Below are 25,841 nucleotides of genomic sequence, written 5' to 3'. Positions count from 1 at the left end.
CTACCAGCCCTAGTTAATCTCTCCCTAAAGTTTGACAAATAGTCCAATTAAGTAGTTTACCTCATGACCAAAAGTTTATTTGAATGAACGGAATTTGTTTTTTTTAAATTTAAAGTACCCAATTCATTTTCTTCCAATTAAGGGGCAATTTAGCGTGGCCAATCCACCTACCTTGCACATCTTTGGGTTGTGGGGGCGAAACCTAAGCAAACACGGAGAGAATGTGCAAACTCCACACAGACAGTGACCCAGAGCCAGGATCGAATCTGGGACCTTGGCGCCATGCTAACCACTGCGCCACCGTGCTGCCATCAGACTGAATTTAGTTGATTCACTAGGTGCATCCCTAATTACAAATAGTACAAATGGAATTCCTTTATCCCAATCCTCTGGATAATCCTGACTATAGGTCTTCAACACCGTCTTTCGAGTTTGATGCCACCTTTTAAAAAAAATGTATTTTATTACAAACATGTATCAAAACAAGTCACAGCAAATAAACACCCTGGGAAACATACTTCCCAACAATCAACTATAGTCTGTACAGATATTTCCCCTTTTTCATCCCCGCGATAAACAGCCCCTCAAACACGGTTACAAACATCCCCCACCTTTCCTCAAACCCCCCTGAAGAGCCCCTTAACTCATACTTTATCTTCTCCAATCGCAGGAAGTCGTACAGGTCACCCAACCAAGCCGCTACCTCCGGTGGCGATGCTGACCGCCACGCCAGCAAAATTAGCCACTTTGCAATCAGAGAGGTGAAGACCAAGACATTGGTCTTCCTCCTCTCCATGAGCTGCGGCTTCTCTGCAACCCCAAATATCGCCACCAAAGGGTCCAGGTCGACCTCCTCCTCCACTTTCCTGGATAAGACCGCGAACACTCCCGCCCAGAATCTTCCTAATTTTTCGCAACCCCAAAACATGTGCGCAGGATTCGCTGAACCCCGGCAACTCCTCTCACACTCATCTGCTACCCCCTGAAAGAACCCGCTCATTCTCGCCCGACTCATATGCACCCTGTGCACCATCTTAAGCTGTATCAGGCTCATCCTTGCACAAGATTGGGTCCCGTTTACCCTACGCAGTGCCTCACTCTATACTGCCCAATTGATCTCCCCTCCCAACTCCGCTAGTTTGATGCCATCTTTCTAATGTCCTTTGTGATTCCCGCTGATACGCCGTTGAGTTAAACTGCTTTATTCCTAAACTATCCACAAGTTCCTTGAAAAACTTCGACATAAAATTGGATCCCTGATCTGTTTGATTTCTTTTGGTAGTCCATAGCTAGTAAAATATTTTGTTAACTCCTCTGCACCCCTCTTAATGGAATTGCTTCCAGAAATCTAGTAGACACATCCATTATGGCCAACAGACACTGATACCCACTTTTTGTTTTAGGCAGGGATCCCATGCAATCTAATAGAACCCTAGTAAAAGTTTCTTCAAATGCTGGAATGGATATTAACGGTGTTGGTTTGATTACCACCTGAGGCTTCCCTATTACCAGACCTGTACAGCAAAATTCAACTACATCTTTATGCAGTCCAAGCCAATTAATAATATTTTTGTATTTTTGCTTGAGTTTTGCTTACTCCAAAACGAACCCCTTCTGGAACTTCATTCGCTACTCACAAACCCTCCTTTCTATAACCCACTGATGAACTTCTGCTATTTCTCATCTGCTTGAATATGTAAAGTTATCCATTTTCTCATCAATAAATTATTTTTAATGTAATAACACTCTGGTATAAACTCAGATTCTATTTCCGTATATGTTGTCTGATACAACTGCTTTATTTCTGAATCTTTCTGCTATAATTCAACCAACTTGCTTGAACTAAAGATATCTGCTTCAATCAACACCTGCTGGTCTTTGCCAACCATCTGATCAAACTGAACCTCAGCCTCCTTATTAGTAGTCTTCAAGTTCTCTTCCCTCTGGCTCAACCTGTGGCTTTGTCATCTTACCATACAATCACGAATCACCTCAGTTGTTTGGCTTTCCTCTGGCTTTTCAACCACAGTAGGTTGCACTCCCACCTGTGGTCCAACTATATCATTACCCAAGGTAAATTGTACCCCTGAAAAAGGCAATTTTTCTGTTACTCTTACCATCAGTTCACTACTTTTCACCGTACTCTCTAACCTTACCTTACGTAGTGGCACACTAATCCTCTCATCACTAATTCCACATATGCTCTGGCAATACTCCTTCCAAACTACATATCTCACAAGTGTACATAGTCTCCCTCAACTACCTTGCATTTTTGGCACAGCAAGGATATAGAAGAGTCAAACCTTTGTCTCAAGCTTGGTGTGATATGCAGACAGTGTAATATTTTGAACTGAGACTTCTTCGTTCTACTGCAGACTGAAATTTTATTCACCTGAGGAAGGAGCAGCGCTCCGAAAGATAGTGACATCGAAACAAACCTGTTGGACTTTAACCTGGTGTTGTAAGACTTCGTACTGTGCTCACCCCAGTCCAACGCCGGCATCTCCACATCATGAAATTTTATTGGTATTTTACCATATATTATTGCAGATCTCCTCATCAATACTCACTGCAAAGTTTTTTTTCACAAGGCCAAGGATTTCTCATATACTCACACAGGATCTCGAACATAAAAAGTGTCATAAAACTAACTGATTAATTGCTTAGGTTCCATGGTGAGCAGGATTTTTTCCACCTGGGAGACAGAAGCATGAAGTTGCAGTTTTTTTTTAATGGATAAAGCACCTGAGATGCAGATATTTGGAAAAGGAGTACCTTGGGATATCAAATTGTTGAGATACCTGCTCAAAAGATGACAAGCACCACTAAACATGCCGCCCAGTGTACAAATACCTCTATCCCTCCAGATATCGAATGCACGGTCCATAAGGCCTGGTGGGAAATTCGGGTTACCCTGAATGGGGGAGAACTTCATTTTGATCTCCCTTTCAGCTGCCTGATCATCCTCCATGCTACTTGAGCATTGATAATTATAGGATTCTCACACTTGATGACGCAGCCTTGGAATCGCTTTAAAAAAAATAGGACCTGTAAGGAGTATACAGACTGGACTGTTTCAATGTCAAGCCAAATGGAGGAAGGGTCCCCTCTGTCCCAATCCCTTATGAATCCGAGATGAGAAACCAACTGAAACATTTTAATATTCAGCACCCTTAACCCCCCTCCCCCGCCCCTCCTTTGAGCTAGGGAGCTGCAGTTTGGCTAATTCTCCTCAAAGATGAGGAAATGCCAGAATAAGGATGAATAAATGCCCTTCCCACATTCTGACCCACCCATTAAGACTTAAACCACTCACCCACCTCTGGCAGTGGCATGGTGGCAGAGTGGTTAGCACTGTTGCTTCACAGCTCCAGGGTCCCAGGTTCAATTCCCGCCTTGGGTCACTGTCTGTGCGGAGTCTGCACTTTCTCCACGTGTCTGCGTGGGTTTCTTCCAGGTGCTCCGGTTTCCTCCCACAAGTCCAAAGATGTGCAGATTATGTGGATTGGCCAAGCTAAATTGCCCTTAGTGTCCAAAAAGGTACGGTAGGGTTACTGGGATGGGCAGGAGGAGTGGGCTGAGATAGGGTGCTCATTTTCAAGGGCTGGTGCAGACTCGATGGGTCGAATGGCCTCCTTCTGCACTGTAAATTCTATGATTCTACTCATATTTATCATGATGAAGGCAAGGAGTCAATAAAGCATTGACTACCACCATAAACACACAGTTAAGAAGAAAATACTGATAAAATATCACACAGCCCTGGTACCATACAACCTGCACAGCACATTCCTTAGCTAGAAGAAGCATGCCAAGGGGTGTTGCCCATTCAAGACAAATGGAAGTCCCTGAAATTCTTAAGGATAAAACATTCATTGTAGTGCTCAATTTCCAACACAAATCTGTTAACTTGATAAGTAGCAACGCAAGATTAGGTAGGAATTATAATGATAAGGGATAGAGTCCAGAGTTTATAGTGAACTGTGTAGATGTTACTCCACGGAGTTCACAAAGGCCAAGGCATTAGCCGGATAATTGGATGTCTTCACAGAGTTGGTGGAAACCACCCTTGTGTGTTGTGTTTGGTCCTTTGTACTTTATGAAGGAACTCATCAAACACTTCGACTTGATCAAAGCAGAATCATTTTAGTCTCGTGTGGTAAGATAGCAATCTGACACAGAATACAATATCATGGGAGTCTGCTAACTACTCTGGAATCTGCATTTAGCACTGACCATTCACATGTATGCCTTATTACCCTCTCAATCTTCTTCGGAAGATGGCCGGATGTGTCTCCCTTTATATTGGAGCCACAGGTCACATGACCTTGGTCTAGAGGCCGAATGGTGTGTCTGTACCACCAACTGCTGGTTGGAGGTCACACACCATCCAACTATGATATAGCCCCGTTGTGGAGTGGGGGGGGGGGGTCCGCAAATCACGTTCATATATTTTGGTCCTGTCCAAAGCTGGACGATTACCGGAAGGAGGTTTTTAGGATGATCTCTAAAGTGGTGCATGTGACACTGGACCCGGGCCCTCGTGAGGCCTTATTTGGGGTGTCGGACCAGCCGGGGTAGATCATAGAATTTACAGTGCAGGAGGCCATTTGGCCCATTGAGTCTGCACCGGCCCTTTCAATGAGCACCCTACTGAAGCCCACGTATATACCCTATCCCTGTGACCCCCACTTAATCTTTTTGGACACTAAGGGCACTTTTGGACACTAAACACCCGGAGGAAACCTTCACAGACACGGGGAGAACGTTCAGACTCCGCACAGATAGTGACCCAGCCGGGAATCGAACCTGGGACCCTGGAGCTGTGAAGCAACTGTGCTAACCACTAAGCTATGGTGCTGCCCACTGGAAACGGGTGCGGAGGCGGATGTTGTAGCCTTCGCCTTGTTGATCACCCAAAGGCGGATCCTGATGGGATGGAGAGCAACCTCTCCACCCTGTGGGGGGGGTGGTTGGGAGGGTTGGGGGGAGGGGGACTGTGTGGGTTCATGGTGATAATGGGTGATTCCTGATTCCTTTTTGTCATTTGTTTATGTGCACATGCGGGCGAATGTTTAGGGTTTGGTGGGAGGATGGGATCGTTGTTATTGATATGGGGATTGACATATTCGTTACTGATTATTGTTTATTGTTGGTAAATTTGGGAGAAAATGTGAAAAAGGAGAATAAAAATATTTTTTAAAAAACTATGATATAGCCCATAGGCATATCACCACATAGCGTAGCAGGATAAAGTAGGGCATAATTCACTCCAACAGCCTTGAATAATTTACTGAATTCATTGAAGTGTTTCTGTTGCCGATGAGAAATCTTGGAAGAAATAGACCTTCATCCCCACAGAGCAAGGGCCCTACCAACCTCGTGGCTTCCAATACTTTTTGGAGATCTCCGAAGTTATGAAAACAAATAATTATGGGCTGGGGCCGCTGATTGTCCTTGGGCCTCAAAGACAGGATACGATGTGCCCTTTCTGATGCCCAGCTTTCATGTCCAGCTTAAGAAGACGTGGCAGCCAGCTCTCAGAATTTACCCTCCACTCCTTCTGGCGAACAGAAGACCAGTACATTTTTCTTCTAGCCTTGGTTCTCCAGATCATCCAGGAATTCTGACATATCAAGCTTCTGATTTTCCAAGGAGTGCAAGAGGGCCTTAACTGAGGAAGTTACATTTTTGACAGCCAGGATTCTCTTCTTTGTTCCATCATGCCTCTTTCTAATACTCTGTAGTTTAGTTGCTTGAGCACTGATATTCTGTGTCAACAAGCCAAGTTTATCGTCAATGATATCAGCAGTCGTCAGTTGCTTCTGACTTCTCTCTTTTGTCAACAATTTTCTTAGGATTCTTCGGCATTCTGTCACCAATGCTTCGCCAGATATCGTCCAGGAACATAATATGGAGTATTCACTCCTGGATTAGCTAAGTATGGGCTGTGTAAACGAGATAAATGAGAGGATTAAAGGATGAGTAGCAGCAGAACCCATGGAAATGCTGCTGTTCCCACACTTGCATCACATGACCACACCATAATAACGTTTCTGATAATGGCATGGTGAAATTATTGTTCCAACAATGTTTCATAATGTAGCAGTTTAACCTGAACTACCGCTTTTTGTGACTCAAATTTCCACCACACTTCCCTATTCTATCAAAAACAGTCCAATAACTAATGCTAAAAATACTACTCAGAAGGAAGTTCATGCTGTGCAATGCTGAAACAAAACAGAAAATGCTTTAAACTCTGGCAGATCCACCAGTGTTGGTGAGAGTTAAAAACAGGATAACTTTTTAGACAAGAAGCCTATTTCAGAACTGATTAATCTCTGAAGGCTGCTTCCATTTCAAAGAACAGAGGAGTTTTCCTGGCATCATTTCTTGGAGCATCTCTTGTACTATCCCCTTTCCTATCATCCAGTCATACCACTTTTAATTTCTCTTCTTTCAGGTACCTTGCTCCCCCAACCAATACCTCCCGAATGTATGTTCATTTGCAAACAAGTGCCCTCCCTTGCCATACATAAGGGGTGGGATTCTCCCATTCAGCGGCAGAGTGTCCACACCGTCGGAAACGCCGTCGCGTTTCACGATGGCATAAATGGGCCGCTGGGAGTACAGATTCTGACCCCTACAGGGGGCCAGCACGGCGCTGGAGCGGTTCACACTGCTCCAGCCTCCCATCCCGGCGCGAACTGTGTGCCACGGGATCCGTGCATGCGCAGTGGCACCGGCGTCAACGAGGACATGCGCAGTGGCCTCCCTCAAGGTGCCGGTCCCAACGCAACATGGCGCGGGAGTTCAGGGGCCAGTGCGTAAGAAAATAGGTCCGGGGAGAGAGAGGCCAGCCCGCCGATCAGTGGGTCCCGATTGCGGATCAACCCCCATCGGAGGCCCTCCCGGGGGTCGGAGCCCCCCTCACCCCCCACAGCCCGCCCCCGACCCTGCACGCAGAGTTCCCGGCGGCTGGGACCAGGTGTGGACGGCGCCAGTGGGACTCTGCCATTTTAGAGCGGTCGCTCGGCCCATTCGGGCTGGAGAATCAGAAGCCCGGCCACGTAGAGCGGCCCACGACCGGCGTTGTGCCAAACGTGCCAGCGCCAATTCTCCGCACAGCAGAGAATCGCAGGCCGCGTCGGGGCAGCGTGGCGCGGTTGCGGGGATTCTCCTGCCGGCAGGGCTGGGAGAATCCTGCTCAAGCTTTTTATGGATGGTTTTATTGACACCTAGACTTTGAGGAGGCCTGGCTCAGCTTCCTGTGCAGCTTTACTTTCCACCATCAGCTTTCCCCAAACCATTACGATGATAGCAAAATCCTAAATCTCAACCTGGACTCTTCCCTACTCCTGCAGCATTTTCCCCTCCTGCAGCCTCACAGGGACCCGGGTTCAATTCCAGCCTTGGGTGACTGTGTGGAATTTGCATGCTCTCCTGGTGTCTTTGTGGGTATCCTCCAGGTGCTCCGGTTTCCTCCCGGTTTCCTCCCTCAGTCCAAAGATGTGCAGGTTAGGTGGATTGGCTATGCTACAAATTACTTCTTAGTGTCCAAAGATGTGCAGGTTAGGTGAGGTTGTGGAGATAGGGAGGGGGAGTGAACCTAGGTGGGGTGCTCTTTCAGAGGGTCAGTGCCGACTCAATAGGCTGAATGGTCTCCATCTGCACTGTAGGGATTCTTTTTCTTTGGAAATGATTTTTATTACATTTTTTAAACATTTGATATAGAAATTACCAAAAACATAATCAAACACTTTCCACAAAATACCAGCCCATACCCCACCCCTTCCCCAAACCAACAAAACACCCAAAAGGCGAATAAACCCCCCCCCACCAACGGCTAACAGTGACCAAGTCTCTAAATTTAAATATAAACGACCGCTATCTTCGATAGAACCCCTTAATCGACCACCTCATGGTGTATTTGATCATCTCGCAGTGCAAAAACTCCATCAATGCCCTAACCACGCCGCATCACTCGGCGGTGTCACCACCCTCCAGTCCAATAGGATCCGCCTCCGTGCCACCAAAGAATTGAAAGCCAGGACATCCACCTCTGCCTGTCTGCAGTTCCAGCACTTCAGAGACCCCAAAAATCGCCACCACACGGCAGGGTTCCACCCCCACATTCAGGATCGCCGACATGGTGTCAAAAAAGGATTCCAGAACCCCACCAGCTTGTGACACGACCAGAACATGTGTGCATGGTATGCGGGTCTCCTCAAGCAACTGTCCCTCCACCCCTTCAAAAAAGCAGCTCATCCTCACTCCCGTGAGGTGTGCTAGAAATACCACCTTCAACTGAATAAGGTTCAGTCTTGCACAAGGCAATGTCGCGTTCACCCTACTCAGTACCTCACTCCACATCTCTTCCTCCAATATTGGCCCAACCCCTCGGCCTATTTCGCCTTCACCCTCCTCCACTGAACTCAACTCCTTCCCTGCTATTCGCTGGTACATACCAGACTTACTGCCCTACTCTGAACCCGAGCAGGATAGAATCCGCTCCAACACCGGAAAAAACTCCTTAGCCCAGCTCCGCACCTGGAAATACCTAAACACGTCCACATACACTAGCCCAAATTTCTCCTTTAACACCTCCAAATTGGCAAACTGCCGGTCCAGAAATATATCCCCCACCTTCTCCAATACTCTCTCCCTCCATGCACCAAATGTGTATCTAGCTTTGCTGGCTCGAATAGGTGGTTAGCATAAATGGGAGTCAGCTGTGAAATTGTCCCAACATGAAATGTTTGCAGAGTTGCCTCCAGATTTTTAGTGTGGCCACCACCACCGGATTTGTTGAGTACCTCGCCGGCGTCACAGGAAGTAGCGCTGTTACAAATGCTCCTAGACTTGTCCCCCTAACTAACTCTAACTACATCTGGATCCAAAGTGCCCCCGGATCCCCGCACAACCAGAGCATCTTCTCCGCGATGCTTGCCCAATAATAGTAAAACACATTTGGCTCCCTATCTGTCCTTCCTTCTGAAGACCCCCCCTCTGAATCCTCGGGACCGTGCCCGTCCAAATAAACCCAGTAATAAGTCATCCCACCTCTCGAAAAAACGACTTAGGCAGAAACACTTCCAGAAGGCACTGGAATAGAAATTGGAATCTCGGCAAGATATTCATCATTACCGACTGGACAAGGCCTGCCAGTGATAATGGGAGACTATCCCGCCTCTGCAGGTCCACCTTGACCTTCCCCACCAAGCTAGTGTAATTCAGCTTCCAAAGCCATGCACTGGAGAGTTTCTATGGATTTGCAGCACCTCATCTTGTCCATCCCCCTCATCATTTCCTAAAATCCTCATACTCTACCACCAGCAAAGCTACACTTTACTGACTAATGCATCCTCAGTGCTTTTCCTCCTCAATGACTCCTCACCCTTGATGTTAATCTCCAACCCAACTCACTTTTTCCTCTCTCCTTTGATTCTTCTGCCCTATTGTCCTCTCTCAACCACATCCCCTCCAGATGTAACTTCTCCACTACAGTTGCAACCATTCCCTTGTCTTTGACATCTCACAAAGCTGCTCTTACTATGTTGCACAGATCACAAGAAAAAGAGTTATCCCCTCTGAGAGGCATTTTTTCCTCTCATGATTAGTCTTCCTCTCTTCATCTAAATATTCTTTGTTATTATTTTATTGATGTCAATTTGGGGCCGCATGGTAGCACAATGGTTAGCACTGTTGCTTCACAGCGCCAGGACCTGGGTTCGATTCCCGTCTTGGGTCACTGTGCGGAGTCTGCACATTCTCCCCGTGTCTGCGTGGGTTTCCTCTGGGTACTCTGGTTTCCTCCCACAAGTCCCGAAAGACGGCTTGTTAGGTGAATTGGACATTCTGAATTCTCCCTCAGTGTACCTGAACAGGTGCCAGAGGGTGGCAACTAGGGGATTTCCACAGAAACCTCGTTGCAGTGTTAATGTCAGACCACTTGTGACACTAATAAAGATTATGTTCTTTTCTTTTTACAAAAATAAATTTTAGAGTACCCAATTCATTTTTTCCAATTAAGGGGCAATTTAGCATGTTCAATCCACCCACCTTGAAGATTATTTTATTTTCAATGCACCTCACAACTTTTCTCTCTAGTCCATCCCAAGCTCCAATGTGCCACACTAGACTCTTCCCCCTGTTGTATACTCACTCTGTTAAAATCAAGATTTGCTGCAGTGTCATTAATTCATTCTTTTCTAAGACCTCAGGATTTTGGAACACTTAACCTTCTTCACTTTTCTCTTCCACTGATAATGAAGAAATAATTTGCATTTATAGAGTCTTGTCAAATCCTTAGGACATCTTAAAAGTGTTTCTTATAGCATTCATTGTTATTTTAGTACCTATTTTGGATCTTAGGCATTAGCTGACTCATCCTTTGAAAAGTAATGAAGACATAGCAATGGTTACAGCGCAGAAGGCCCATCAAGCTTATTTTTGAATTTTAACAAGGTGGTTAATATGAGTTACAATTTCTGCATATGATGATTTCTGCATATTCAATCTTCCATTCTCGACACACTTGACACTAATTTGCCAAGTCCCACTGCCAATCGTTTTGTAAGTTTGGTTGTCATCAAGTAGCATAAAACTGCCCTACAGTATTTATGACCAGAAGGTGGCACTCCAAACGTAGTTTTCTATCTTATGAGCAAGTAACTAATTGCAACAGCAACTTGAATTTATATAATGCTTTCAAAATAGGAATATCTCCGGGTTCCTCACAGAAGCATTGGAGAATAAATAAACCAAAGAAGGAGATATTATGAGGGATGGCCAAAACTGGTCAAATCAGGATCACAAATAATGAATGAGGTGGAAAAGTAAAGAGTTTAGGAAGGAATTTTCAGACTGTGGGGCATAGAAAGCTGAAGGGACATCTATCCATTATTTGATGAAAGAGTGGGCTGTGCAGGGAACTGGATTAGAGCGATGCAGAGCTAATTGGTTTATATGGCTGGTGGAGGGGGTCAACAAAAATCTATTAATCACTGTAAAAAAAATCTAATTGACTCAGAATCCACAGCCTTTTGGGAAAGAAAGTTCCATTATTTCCAAAAACCTTTGTGTGAAGACATGCTTTCTGAACCCACTCCTAAATGCCTAGCTCTAATTTAAGATCAGGACTTTTACTAGATTTAGAATCATAGAATCCCTTCAGTGCAGAAGGAGGTCATTCAGCCCATCGAGCCTGCAAGACCCTTCAAAACAGCACCCTACCAAGGTCAATCCCTGCTCTAGCCCTGTATCCCAACCCAACGTTTGGACACTAAGGAGCAATTTAGCATGGCCAATCCATTTAACCTGCACATCTTTGAACTGTGGTAGAAAGCCTGAGCACCCAGAGGAAACCCACGCAGACACGGGGGGGAAATTGCCAACTCAACACAGTCAACGGAGGTTGGAGTCGAACCCAAGTCTCTGGCGCTGTGAGGCAGCAGTGCTAACCATTGTGCCATCATGCCATCCCACCAGAAAAAAAGACTAGTTTTATATAGTGCTTTTATGACCTCAGGACATCCCAAGCATTTTATAGACAATTAAAAAAATATATATTTTATTCAGGCATTTTCATGAAAATAAATCACAGCAGAAGGAAAATTGTACATTAGAAGTAACCAACACCCCCCCCCCCCCCGCCCCCCCCCCCCCCCACCCTTCCTCACCATCATCGTCCCCTTCTCCCATCCTGCCTTCCCCATTTAAACTCCTTACCCCCCTTTGATGACCCCTCAGTCTTCCTCAAAGAAGTCAATGAACAGCTTCCACCTCCGAGCGAATCCCTCAACTGACCCCCTCAGGACGAACTTGACCTTCTCCAGCCTCGGGAATTCCACCAGGTAACTAACCTACACCACCGCTTTTGGTTACCACGAGTCCCTCCATCCAAGCAATATCCGTCTCTGGGCTATCAGGGAGGCAAAGGCCAATACATCAGCCTCTTCGACACCCTAAATATTGCTACCTCAGAACTCGGGGCCACCTTCATCTCCTCTGCTGGCTGAATGTAGCATTCAAAAACTCCACTAGATGCTCCGTTGACCACTGGGCGGGCAGAATAACCCCCTTGCCCTCCGCCATCTTATCCTGTGGCATACCACAAAGTCTCTCCTGTTCCAGACGTTCTTTTCTGCTCGCCTCACTTCTAGTCCGTGGATCCATCCACTAACCACACCAGAGGAGTTACACCTTCTCCAGGTACTCCTACACCTCTTTCCATCAAAGGTTCACCCTTCGGACAAGGAAATGACCAGAAAATACCGCCTTGAGCAGGAGCCACTAAATGTGCGGACGCTCACTCCATGGCCACCACCGGAAGTCCATTTTATACACAATTAATAACTTTTGAAATGAAGTTACAGTTGTAACCAGAGGAAACAGCATCTCCAAGCTCTTTCTAATTTAAACATCACCTCTCTGTGGTCTAAACTCATGGCAGTTCAACACCAATTGCCATTATATAGAACTTTTAACCTAGCAAAATGTCCAAGGCACATTATCACCAAGCCATATAAGATAGATAGCCAAATGTTTGTCAGATGTAGGTTCCATAGAGCACATTAAAGGAGAGAGGAGTTTGGGAGGGAATTTTGAAACTTAGGGACAAGGCAGCTGCCAATGGTGGAGCATAGATGGAGGGAAGATCGACTAGGATGACAAGTTTAGAATTGAGACATTGATGAATGGGAACCAAAGTAGGTCAGTAAGCACAAGATGATGAGTGAATAGGACTTAATCCAAGCTAGGAAATGGGCAGCAGAGTTTTGGATGAGTTCAAGTTGGAAGATGGGAGGCAATCCAGCAAAACATTGGAACGATCAGGTCTCATGGTAAAAAAGGCATGGTGGGAGCAGAGGCAGGGGCAGAGTCAGACGATGTTACAAAGGTGAAAGTAAGTAATCTTGGTGATGGAAGAGATATATGGTTGGAAGCTCATCTCATGGTCAAATGTGCCACCAAGGTTATCTGAACAGTCTAATGCAGTCTGACTCTATATAGGAAGGGGATGGGTGTTAGAATTTGTGGCAGAGATCAAAGATCATCATTTAGTCTTCCTAATATTTAGTTGGAGTAAATTTAGGCTCATTTTATTGGACAAGCATTGTGGAAAATCAGAGAAATGTTTCTCATTGAGCGATACAAGAAGATATAAATCAGGCGACCAAAATCTTGGCCAGAAGTAGGTATTATGGAGCATTTTTAAAAAGGAGGCAGAGAGAAAAACAGCAAGGTTTAGGAAGTAAATTCCAAAGCATAAGCCCAGATAGCTGAATGCATAGCTGCCAATGTTGGGGCATAACAAATAAATGATGCATATGAAACCAGAATTGAAGGAATAGATATATCTTTGACAGCGGTGGCCTGAAGTGGTTACAGGGATAGGGAGGGACAAGGGCACAGAGAGATTTGAACATTAACAAGAAATGCAAATTTTAGGTGTTGCTGGACCAGGCACCAATGTATACCAGCAAGAAGTAAAAGCAAAACCGCCATAGTTCCAGATGACCATAGGATGCTTTCCCCTTTGAGGGGGGAGAGCTGATTACTGGTGATTTAACCTGAGAGTCACGACCCCTTAGGCGAGGGGCAAGGTTGAGAAGGCAGGGCCTTTGTGAATAACCTCAGTCTATACAGGAATTGAACTTGTGCTGTTGGCCTCGCTCTGCATCACAAACAAGTTGTCCAGCCAACTGAGTGAAGCCGGTCCCCAGCAAGCACTGGTGTGATTCATGAACAGAGAGGGCTTGGTAAGGGTTAGTATTCGGGCAGCAGTGCTTTGGATAAGATCAAATTTATGTGAGGTAGAAGATGAAATACCATTCAGGAGACTTTTGGCCCTGTTTATTCATCTTGTCCTCATCATCTAACCCATTAAATACTGTATTTTTCCTGGTGAACATGGTCTGTGCACCCTCAAAGGTGTGATACTTAGAACTGGATGCTGTGTTCTAGATCGATTTTGGTTACGGTTCTGTGTAACTAAATCATCTCTTCCCCATCCTTGTACGCCCGCTCCCTTGAGAGGAGGGCGCAATTCTTCCCCAAAAATTGTAAGTTAATTTGTTGTGGGTTTTTCAGGGAGTTTCCCGCCGGCTCGTTCGCCACCGCTATTCAATGACACTTAGTCACTTTTTGGGGCCCTGGGAAGTTCCTCACTGGTTTAGCGTACACTTTAAGAGTTTTTTTTAGTACTGGGGAGCTGAACTCAGAGATCAGGCCGTGAAATTGAATGGATGCCCCAATCTCAAAGTGAGCTTGTGGGTCCTCCACACCCCTCACCCATGGTCAATGGCACTCCCCACACGGTCACTAGCACTCCCCACACACATGGACACTACCCCACACGCCCGCAAGTGAGGACACCCCACTACGGGATTCCCCCCTCTTCAGGCCCCCCCCCAAGCCTCCTTACAGCACACCCTCCTTCCAGGACCCTCACCCGTCCTTCCTTCCAGAGGCCCCTACTTACCTGAACCTGCACCCTCCCACCCTTCAGCAGCCCCCCCACCCTAATTTTATGGGCATGACCATCCTTTGCCACCCTGGCACTCAAGCACCCTTGCACTACCACGCTGGCAGTGCTCCAGCCAGCTTGGGAGTGCCACCTGGGAACCTTGGCAGTGGCAGGGTGGCAGTGCCAAGGTGCCAGCTGAACAGTGCCAAGGTGCCCGAGTTCCAGGGAAAGGGTCAGGGAGCCACCCTGCACTTACCCTGACCACCCAGGGGTCTCTGATGGCCCAGGAGACCCCCCAGAGTGCCGTTCTGCCTGGTCCACGTTTGTGTGGACCAGCACTGATTGACGCCTGTCTGCAGTCTCCCTGGGGAGGCCGAAGAATCGAGGGTGGCCAGTGGATCCCGTGTCAGTCCTTCATAAGTAGGTTTACGCCCTACTTCCGGGAACGCCATTTGGTCACGCCCATTGGGGGCGAAATTCCGACTCCGATGTCTTGTTGGACTTCGGAGAATCTCAAGAGGAGTGGAGCCTGTCGGGAGGCTCGCTGCAGGCCTCTATCGGCATTCAACGGCCGCATTGCGCTCTCCCTTACATAGAACATACCGTGCAGAAGGCCATTCGGCCCATCGAGTCTGCACCGATCCACTTAAGCCCTCACCTCCACCCTCTCCCTGTAACCCAATAACCCCTCCTCACCTTTTTGGTCACGAAGGGCAATTTATCATGGCCAATCCACCTAACCTGCACGCCTTTGGAATGTGGGAGAAAACTGGAGCACCTGGAGAAAACCCACGCAGACACAGGGAGAACGTGCAGACTCCACACAGACAGTGACCCAGCGGGGAATCGAACCTGGGACCCTGGCGCTGTGAACCCACAGTGCTATCCACTTATGCTACCGTGCTGCCCTTTAGGGCAACGAGGACGGAGAATCGCGCCCAAAGGATTCAATTCTGTTTATAGTATAAACAATAAATGCTGGATGGCAAGGAGGGAAAAAGAGTTAATGTTTCAGATCAATATCATCACGCTGAACTGTTAACTTAATTTTTCACTCTCCACAGACACTCCCTGATGTGATGGCTGTTTCCAACATTCTGTTTTTATTTCAGATTTCCAGCATCCACAGTATTTTAGTTTTAGCAGCTGTTTCCACAAGGGTAAAGACTGGAATATGAACTTAGAATTTTGGATGAAGGTGGAAGTTGAGAATTGCACCAACTACAGTTTTAGTAGATGTGCAGGTTGGGCAGTAGCTTTTCTTTTCTCCTATAAGTTTTTCCTTAAAACGGATCTCTTTGACCAAGCTATGTAAAACAAAAATACTATATAAATAAAAGTTGCTCTTTATAGACTTATAGAATCCCTACAGTGCAGAAGGAGGCCATTCGGCCCAGCAAGTCTGCACTGACCATCTGAAAGAGCATTCTACCTAGGCGCGGCAACTCCCACCCTATCCATGTAACCCAGTAACCCCATGTAAACGTTCAGACATGAAGGGGCAATATTAGCACGACCAGGGCAGCATGGTGGCGCAGTGGTTAGCACTGCTGCCTCACAGCGCCGAGGTTCGATCCCGGACCTGGGTCACTGTCTGTGGAATTTGCACATTCTCCCCGTGTTTGCGTGGGTTCTGCCCCCACAACCCAAAGATGTACAGGGTAGGTGGATTGGCCACACTAAATTGTCCTTTAATTGCAAAAAATTAATTGGGTACTCTAAATTTATATGAAAAACATTTAAAAAATAGCACGACCAATCCACCTAACCTGCACATCTTTGGACTGTGGGAGGAAATCTAAGCTCACAGAGGAAACCCACGCAGACACGGGAAGAAAGCACAAACACCACACAGAACAATCATCCAAGGCTGGAATTGAACCCGGATTTCTGGCGCCGTGAGGCAGCAGTGCTCAACACTGTGCCATTCTTATGGAATGTCTTATCTTTTACATCCATCTGATAGTTGACAGGTGGAATGTCAGTTTAATAACTCACCAAAGGCTGGCATTTCTGGTAGTGCACCACTCCGTGTGCATTGGTCAGGCTACCACTCCGTGTGCATTGGTCAGGCTAGACATTTATAATTGTAGAAAATGATTAAGGTAGTAATATCAGAACACCTTGACATTAGTTTTGTACAATAAGAAGTCTTACAACACCAAGTTAAAGTCCAACAGGTTTGGTTCGATGTCACTAGCTTTCGGAGCGCTGCTCCTTCCTCAGGTGAATGAAGAGGTATGTTACAGAAACATATATATAGACAGATTCAAAGATGCCAGACAATGCTTAGAATACGAGCATTAGCGGATGATTAAATCTTTACAGATCCAGAGATGGGGTAACCCCAGGTTAAAGAGGTGTGAATTGTGTCAAGCCAGGACAGTTAGTAGGATTTCGTAGGCCAGATGGTGGGGATGAATGTAATGTGACATGAATCCCAGGTCCCTGTTGAGGCCGCACTCATGTGTGCGGAACTTGGCTATAAGCTTCTGCTCGGCGATTCTGCGTTGTCGCGCGTCCTGAAGGCCGCCTTGGAGAACGCTTAACCGGAGATCAGAGGCTGAATGCCCTTGGCTGCTGAAGTGTTCCCCGACTGGAAGGGAACATTCCTGCCTGGTGATTGTCGCGCGATGTCCGTTCACTCGTTGTCGCAGCGTCTGCATGGTCTCGCCAATGTACCACGCTTCGGGACATCCTTTCCTGCAGCGTATGAGGTAGACAACGTTGGCCGAGTCACACGAGTATGTACCGCGTACCTGGTAGGTGGTGTTCGTATCCATGTCGATGATCTGGCATGTCTTGCAGAGATTGCCATGGCAGGGTTGTGTGGTGTCGTGGTCGCTGTTCTGAAGGTAGTTTGCTGCAAACAATGGTTTGTTTGAGGTTGCGCGGTTGTTTGAAGGCAAGTAGTGGGGGTGTGGGGATGACCTTGACAAGATGTTCATCTTCATCGATGACGTGTTGAAGGCTGTGAAGATGTTGTAGTTTCTCCGCTCCGGGAAAGTAATGGACGACGAAGGGTATTCTGTCGGTTGTGTCCCATGTTTGTCTTCTGAGGAGGTCGGTGCGTTTTTTTGCTGTGGCGCGTTGGAACTGTCAATCGATGAGTCGAGCGCCATATCCCGTTCGTACAAGGGCATCTTTCAACGTCTGTAGATGTCGGTTACGCTCCTCCTTGTCGGAGCAGATCCTGTGTATACGGAGAGCTTGTCCATAGGCTTCTTTAATGTGTTTAGGGTGGAAGCTGGAGAAGTGGAGCATGGAGAGATTATCCGTGGGTTTGCGGTAAAGCAAAGTGCGGAGGTGACCGTCCTTGATGGAGGCGAGCGTGTCCAAGAATGCAACTGATTTTGGAGAGTAGTCCCTGGTGAGTCTGATGGTTGGATGGAACTTATTGATGTCAGTGTAGTCGTTTCAGTGATTCTTCGCCGTGGGTCCAAAGGAAAAAAAGGTCATCGATGTATCTGGTGTATAATGTCAGTTGAAGGTCCTGTGCGGTGAGTAGGTCTTGTTTAAACTTGTGCATGAAGATGTTGGCGTATTGGGGTGCGAATTTGGTCCCCATGGCTGTTCCGTGCGTCTGGATGAAGAACTTGTTGTCGACGGTGAAGACGTTGTGATCCAGAATGAAACGGATGAGTTGCAGAATTGCGTCTGGAGATTGGCAGTTGTCGGTGTTGAGTACTGAGGCTGTTGCAGCAATGCCGTCGTCATGGGGGATGCTGGTGTAGAGTGCCGAGACGTCCATTGTGACGAGGAATGTTCCTGGTTCAACTGGTCCATGGGTGCTAAGTTTCTGTAGGAAGTCCGTCGTGTTGCGACAGAAGCTGGGCGTACCTTGTACGATGGGTTTCAAGATCTGTAAAGATTTAATCACCCGCTAATGCTCGTATTCCAAGCATTGTCTGGCATCTTTGAATCTTTCTATATATATATATGTTTCTGGAACATACCTCTTCATTCACCTGAGGAAAGAGCAGCGCTCCGAAAGCTAGTGACATCGAAACAAGCCTGTTGGACTTTAACCTGGTGTTGTAAGACTTCGTACTGTGCTTACCCCAGTCCAACGCCGGCATCTCCACATCATTAGTTTTGTAGGTTGCTTGTTTGTATTTTTCCACTGTACAGCGCTCAGGCCTAGGGAAAATGTTTTTGTGGCAATAGACCCAATGAACCCATGAATACAAAGGCAGAATACCCGCGGATGCTGGAATTGGAAATCTGGATTATAAGCAGAAAAATCTCAGTAAGTCTGGCAGCACATGTTGGTGAGGAAAACAGTTAAATAATCAGAATATGCAATGTTCACGGACCTATTGCTCTTACCCGCAGAAGCTACCAGGCCTGCTGAACATTGCTAGAATGTTCTGCCCTCATCCCAATTAACCGATCGAAAAAGAAGCGAGCGGGCGGGCGACGTTAGTCATATTATCGCGTACATGGCAACTTGTTGGCATCATCAGGACGCGCGCTGGGCAGACGGCTGACGTCCCTCGCCCGCCCATTCCGCCGCCGCCGCCGAACAAAAGGCGTGGGCTGGGCGCGCGCGAGAGACGTTCACGCCCCGCCGCCCTTGACGGACAGCCGTCGTAGCCAATGGACGCCTGCACGGGGAAAGGGGCCGGCGTCGGAGGCGTCGAATGAGAACTAGGAAGGGGAGGCGGTTGGGAGGCATGGTAACTCAAGCCCGTGGTAAAGTTTGCCAATTGGAAGTATTTGTGCCTGTGCGAAAGAGCGAGAGGGGATCGAGCGCAGGGGAATTGATCCGACAGCGCCAGGCCTGCGGCCTTCTCCTCAGCCAGGAGGGGAACGAAATAAAAGACCACGCATAATAGTAACAGCACACCATAACGTAGCGTGAGGTAGGAAGCCCGGGGGCTGCAGCTTCATTCCCAGGCACAATGTCCGAGGACACCAGCACCCTACCCTGGTCTATTATGAGGGAGGATTATGAACTCAAGGAGGTGATTGGTAAGTTATTTAAAATGCAACTTTCGTTGTTCATTTTCCTTTTGCACAAGCCGCAAAAGATATTCTTGAGCAGCCAGGGTGTGTGAGAGTTGGGTGCAGTTGCAGGCATTTAGAGCAGGCCTCCGGGCACTGCAGAAACATTTTAAAAAAAATACATATAATGATAAAGATTTGAAGCTGCTATGTGTTTGTAGTTTATTTTGTTAGATTTTTAATGGAAAGTGTTTTTTTTTTGCAGCATCCCAAGTTATTTGTTTTGGAAAACAAATCCCAAATAACGAAACAGCTGGTTATTATTTGAAGGAAAGGCCTACTGCAGCTGGCCTTAAATGTGATTTTTTTTTTTCCCCCTGTGTGTTTTGTTTAATAATTCATTCGTCTATTAAATGGGGCTAGTGCAGCGTGATTGGGGCTGGGTCTGGATGGGGTAGACCGATATTTATTTATTATAGTTTTTATGTTGAATATCCAGTTCTCACAGTTTGTAGAACAGATCTGTTACGAGCTAAGCAAGAGTCTTGGATATAGGGAAAATGAAATGCAGCGTGTTAAAATCTATAAATTTTCGTTAACGAGGATCTGAGTGCCACGTTATTATATTAGCTGACTGACTCTTAAACAAATGTCTGCAAGTTAATGAACAGGCCATTTTGTGAAAAGAGGATGTGTTTTCTATTGTAGTCTACAGTAATTAAGTTTATTGACGTGTTTTCCCCCCGTAATGTGAGCTTTCCTAGAAATCTGATTCCAGTGCAGTTCTAACGTTCTGAATATCTGGAGTTCAATTAGTCATTAATTCTTGTTTTCTAATCTATAGGAAGGAAGCCTACCTGTATCTTTTCAATTCAATAAGTGACCATTTTTAGTTGAAAGTACTCAAAATTACTGCTGTACTAGAATAACTGTTATCTTGTTGGGGTGAAAGTGTTCTTCCTTGTGTAACATGGTCATGATTCCCCAGTAATGTTTTGAAAATATCAGGGGAGATGTATTGAACTGAGATAACTGGGTCTTATATTTGGCACCTTGTGTTAATCTTGAATATTGCATCATTAGGGAAATAGGCTCAATCTGTGGAAATGGGTACATTGTTCCAGGGATTCTTGCTTGCGCTGGGTTCTTCCTGTCTTGGGGGCTGTTGCTGGTGTTATGGATGGGTGGAGGGAGGAGTATGTGGGTTGGGCAGTGAGGATGGGATGGGGGATTGGGGGGGGGGGGGGGGGGGGGGGAGGGGGTGGAGAGGAGTGTCTGGGTGGGGCATTGCAGCGATATTCTTTGTTTTCATGCTCAGCAGTGACATAAGTGCCTAGAAATTATAAATAACTCTGACAACTGTTCCTTTTAATTTGAGAACCAAGATGGAAAAAACTGAAGCAGGGTTTATATAATTTATACTGCAGACAGTTTATCAATTCTGTAAGAATTGAATAGAGATAGAAGCACGAAGACCCCCCCCCCCCCCCCCCCACCCCTGAACAGCATCATCTTGATGATTGTATTTAATTCATTAGCAGGGTTAGCAGACTAAAAGTGAATACTAGAAATATTATTTTCTATATAATATTGTGCTTGAAATTCTTCTCTTTGTACATATTCAGAATTTTGAAGTGACCAAGAGGGCTATTTCCTACAGATTTGATCTCTGCAAGCTGTCTTTAACCCCCTTTCTGCCTAATTTCCCTCTGCATCATCTGAAAATTGCAAGGAGAAGGCAACATCTTGTTGATTTTAAATCCATTACAAATAGTTCCAGTAGTCATTTGGCTAGTTTAGGTTTGTTTTTATATTGAACAAAAAGAATGAAGAATTATACGTGATTGAAGGTTGCGCTAGGCGTTTCACTTCATTCTGCTGGGAAAGCATGGAGGAGAGGTTGTGCAACCCCCACACAAAGATACATTTGGAAGGAACGCCTTCTCATAAAGCCCCTTGCTAACCTTTTGTAGGTTTAGCTGGCATTGCCAGCCTCGATTGTGTGTTGCTGTTGGTTGCCTATCCAGAATAAGTTTGGGAGGAAGACTTAAAGGAGAAGTGTCTTCACCAAACTCATTGACTGTTCTCAAGTGGCGAGGAAATGAAGCACTGATTCTGCAGAGTAACGTGTGATATGTACTTTTAATCTTAGTTTCCTCCAGTTCACCGTTTACCTTGCACTGGAATGGTGACAATTAAAACTATAACTTCAATTGGTAGGTTTCAGGTACTAACATTGTGGCAGTAACAATATTATTGTCCTATCCATGTAAGGACTATTTGAATCACTTGCTGCTTCTGTCAGCCAGATGACTACATAATACCACATATTACATGCTAAAAAATGGCAATTAAGGTTTACCACTCCCTTTCATAAATAGAGTGTAATGGGCACCAAAGTGAGTAATTGCAAGGTGGCGACCTCACTTTGATCATCAGTTTACGTTGACTGAAAAAGCAAAAATTACGCGGCCATTTAAAGCACCTTGTTTCTTTCAGAAACATCAAAAGCAGTTCACGTGCAACTAATTGGTTTTTAGTGCAAAGATTATTATAAAATGGATGTTATGTGGAATCCTTCTGATACAATATAACTTGAGGCTTCTGTGCATTTCTTTTTTAATAATCTTTATTGTCACAAGTAGCCTGACATTGAGACTTCCGGTTGCGGCTATGCGGCGCTAAGTTGCACATTCGGCGACTCCCGCAAAAACGGACTTTTGGGCTCTTTTCAGGGCCCCCAACGGCACTTTTTTGACGTTTCCCGGTGTGGGAAGGAGATTACAACAATTCCCCGATAGTATATGGCTTTTACCAGGAGCGGGGCGACTAAAAAGGCGGTGGTGGACCTGAAGAAGGTGCGAGGGAAGAAGAACAAAATGGTGGCGGGCGGAGACCAGGCAGCGTGGATGCAGTGGGCGCAGGAGCAACAGGAGGGTATCCAGCGCTGCTTCAGAGAGATTAAAGCGGCCCTGCTTCAGCCGATGAAGGCTTCTATTGATAAGCTGCTGGAGACACAGACGGCCCAGGGGGTGGCGATCCGCGAGGCCTGACAAAAGATCTCCGACAACGAGGACGAGATCTTGGGCCTGGTGGTAAAGGTGGAGGCGCTCCACAAGAAATGGCAGGAGCGGTTCGAGGAGATGGAGAATCGGTCGAGGCGGAAGAATCTGCGGATTCTGGGCCTCCTGGAGGGGCTGGACGTGGGCGCCTATGTGGTCACCATGTTGAACTCGCTGATGGGAGTGGGGTCCTTCCAGGGGCCCCTGGAGCTGGAAGGGGCCCATAGTGTTGGCGAGGAGGCCCAAGGCTAACTAGCCTCCGCGGGCGGTGCTGGTGCGGTTTCATCGGTTCGCTGATCGGGAGTGTATGCTCAGGTGGGCCAAGAAGGAGAGGAGCAGCAGGTGGGAGAATGCAGAGGTTCGAATATACCAGGACTGGAGTGCGGAGGTGGCGAAGAGGAGGGCCGGGTACAATCGAGCGAAGGCGGTGCTGCACAGGAAGGGGGTGAAGTTTGGCATTTTGCAGCCGGCGCGACTGTGGGTCACCTACAAGGACCGTCATCATTATTTTGAGTCTCCGGAGGAGGTGTGGGCCTTTGTTCAGGACGAGAAGTTCAACACAGATTGAGGGTCGGGATGGGCGTTTGGAGACTGCAGTCGATATGTTACTTTTTGAGGGGGTCATTTGCTCTTGGTTTCTTTTTCTTTGTGTTTTTCTCTTTCTGGTCGGTGAGGGGGTTTAGGGCGGGTTGGGCACTGTTTTGGTTGGGTTGGTCGGGGGTCTCTTGGAGGGGGGTAAGCAAATGGAACAGGTGTGGATGGCCGGCGGTGATATGGGGCCCCCACGGGGGAGGGGGGAGGCCCGAGTCGGGGGAGGGGGAGGCCCGAGTCGGGGGTGAGGGGACTGGGCCTGTAAAAGGAGCTGCGTTAGAGGTGGCGGGGCCGGGTAGGTGGAAAGCGCGGGCTTTTTCCTGCGCTGAAGACTGGAGGGGGCTGGGCCGGGGGGGGGGGCGGGGTTGGGGTGAATCAAGCTGCTGCTATGGTCAAGGGGGAGCTGGAGCGATTTGGGGGGGGGGGGGGGGGGGTGGGGGGGGGGTCCGAGACGGGGTCTGCCGCCATGGGGAACAGGCCGGGCGTGGGGTGCGGGCGCGTGGCTGGCCGAGGAGGGGGGCTATGGCTAGTCTGTGGGGGGAGGAAGGGCGGGTAGCCCCCTGATCCGGCTGATAACCTGAATGTAAGGGGGACTGAATGGGCCGGTCTAACCTGAATGTAAGGGGACTGAATGGGCTGGTCAAGAGGGCCGCGTGTTCGCGCACCTGAAGGGGCTGAAGGCGGATGTGGTTATGCTCCAGGAGACACACCTGAAGGTGGCAGACCAGGCAAGATTGAGGAAGGGTGGGTAGGTCAGGTGTTTCATTCGGGGCTGATGCCAAAAATCGAGGGGTGGCGATCTTGGTTGGAAAGAAGGTGTCATTCGAGGCATCGAGCATTGTGGCAGACAATAGCGATAGGTTACGTAATGGTAAGTGTTAAGTTGCTGGGAGAGAGAGTGGTACTGGTCAATGTGTATGCCCCGAATTGGGACGATGCGGGTTTTATGCGGCGCATGTTAGGTCGGATCCCAGACTTGGAAGTGGGGGGCCTGAAAATGGGGGGAGACTTTAACACGGTGCTGGATCTGGCACTGGATCGCTCCAGGTCTTAGGATGGGTAGGAAGCCGGTGGCTAGAGTGCTGAGGGGGTTGAGGGACCAGATGCGAGGGGTGGACCCTTGGAGATTTGAGTCCATAAGGCTTATTCCTGAATCAACTTTTTTATTTTGAGCAGGGCGCTGATAGCGAGAGTAGAGGATACCGAGTATTCGCCGATAGCCATTTCGGACCACGCCCCGCATTGGGTGGACTTAAAGCTGGGGGAGGAGAGGGACCAGCGCCCGTTGTGGCGCTTGGGGGTGGGGCTGTTGGCGGACGAGGAGGTGAGCGAGTGGGTCCGAGGAAGTGTAGAGAGGTACCTGGCGGCCAACGATAACTGGGAGGTTCGAGTGGGGATGGTATGGGAGGCGGTGGTTAGGGGAGAGCTGATCTCCATTAGGGCCCACAAAGAGAGGGAGCAGGGGGGAGAGGGAGAGGCTGGTGGGGGAGATGGTGAGGGTAGACAGGTATGCGGAGGTGCCCGAGGAAGGATTGTTGAGGAAGAGGCGCGCCTCCAGGCCGAATTCGACCTGTTGACCACCAAGAAGGCAGAAGGTGCAGTGGAGGAAGGTCCAGGGGGCGGTCTACGAGTGTGGGGGAAAAGGCAAGCCGGATGCTGGCGCATCAGCTTCAGAAGCGGGGGCGCAGCTAGGGAGATTGGGGGAGTTAAGGACAGGGGAGGGAGTGTGGTGCAGAGTGGGGTTGGCATCAATGGGGTCTTCAGGGACTTTTATGAGGAATTGTACCGGTCCAAGCCCCCCGCGGGGAGGAGGGAGGGGGATGGTCCGTTTCCTGGACCAATTGAGGTTTCCGAAGGTGGAGGAGGGACTAGTGGTGTGATTGGGGGTCCTGATTGGGCTGGAGGAGCTGACCAAAGGGATAGAAAGCATGCAGGCGGAAGGCACCGGGGCCGGACGGTTTCCGCCGTCGAATTCTATAAAGAAATATATGGACCTGTTGGGCCTGTTGCTAGTTAGGGACCTTCAATGAGGCAAGGGAGGGGGGGGCTTTGCCCCTGACTATGCCCCAGGCACTGATCTCCTTGATCCTGAAGTGGGACAAGGATCCCCTGCAGTGTGGGTCTTACAGTCTTACAGACCGATTTTGTTGCTAAATGTAGATGCCAAGGTGCTGGCGAAGGTCTTAGCCTTGAGGATTGTGTGCCGCAGATCATCACGAAGACCAGACGGGGTTAGTGAAGGGGATGCAGTTGAACACGAATGTGCGGAGGCTTTTGAACGTTATCATGATGCCGGCGGGGGGAGACGGAGATAGTGGTGGCGATGGACGCTGAGAAAGCCTTCGATAGGGTAGAGTGGGGGTACCTGTGGGAGGTGCTGAAGAGGTTGGGTTTGGGGAGGGGTTTGTCAGGTGGGTTAGGCTGTTGTATGAGGTCCCGATGGCGAGTGTGGCCACAAATAGGAGGAGGGTCCGAGTACTCTCAGTTGCACCGAGGGTCGAGGCAGGGGTCCCCCCCTGCTCTTCGCCACTGGTGATTGAACCCCTGGCTATGGCACTGAGGGAGTTGAGGAACTGGAGGGGGTTGGTGCGGGGTGGGGAGGAGCATAGTGGTGTCGCTCTATGCAGACGACTTGCTGCAATATGTGGCGGACCCCGGTGGGGGGAATGCCCGGAGGTAATGAGGATCCTTAGGGAATCCGGGGATTTTCCGGGGTCCAAGCTCATCATGGGGCAGAGCAAGCTGCTCGTCGTTCACCCAGGGGACCAGGA

At 47.9% G+C, this 25,841-nt stretch overlaps 1 protein-coding gene and 1 long non-coding RNA gene across 3 annotated transcripts in view; one reads left to right on the top strand and one right to left on the bottom strand.

Annotated features, from left to right (window-relative positions):
- Positions 1-2,370: 2,370 nt before the first annotated feature.
- Positions 2,371-18,991, bottom strand: LOC140385746 (uncharacterized). 2 transcript variants are annotated; one of them, XR_011933438.1, is made up of 4 exons: positions 18,800-18,991; positions 18,531-18,694; positions 16,469-16,543; positions 2,371-5,948 (listed from the first exon to the last, which is right to left on the bottom strand). It is a non-coding gene; the product is annotated as an uncharacterized lncRNA (long non-coding RNA). The 2 variants fall into 2 exon arrangements; XR_011933437.1 differs by lacking the exons at positions 16,469-16,543; positions 18,531-18,694.
- A 129-nt stretch (positions 18,992-19,120) lies between these two features.
- LOC140385744 (serine/threonine-protein kinase OSR1-like) overlaps positions 19,121-25,841 on the top strand; it is a 265,075-nt gene continuing 258,354 nt past the window's right edge. The window contains exon 1 of the mRNA XM_072468206.1: positions 19,121-19,444. Within this exon, the coding sequence (XP_072324307.1) occupies positions 19,375-19,444 (70 nt within the window). The 5' untranslated portion in view covers positions 19,121-19,374. The remainder of the gene's footprint in view (positions 19,445-25,841) is intronic.

Source organism: Scyliorhinus torazame, chromosome 11 (assembly GCF_047496885.1).
Source record: "Scyliorhinus torazame isolate Kashiwa2021f chromosome 11, sScyTor2.1, whole genome shotgun sequence".
Lineage (NCBI taxonomy): Eukaryota > Metazoa > Chordata > Chondrichthyes > Carcharhiniformes > Scyliorhinidae > Scyliorhinus > Scyliorhinus torazame.
Note: the sequence above shows the minus strand (reverse complement) of the source record. Positions and strands in the feature narration are given on the sequence as shown.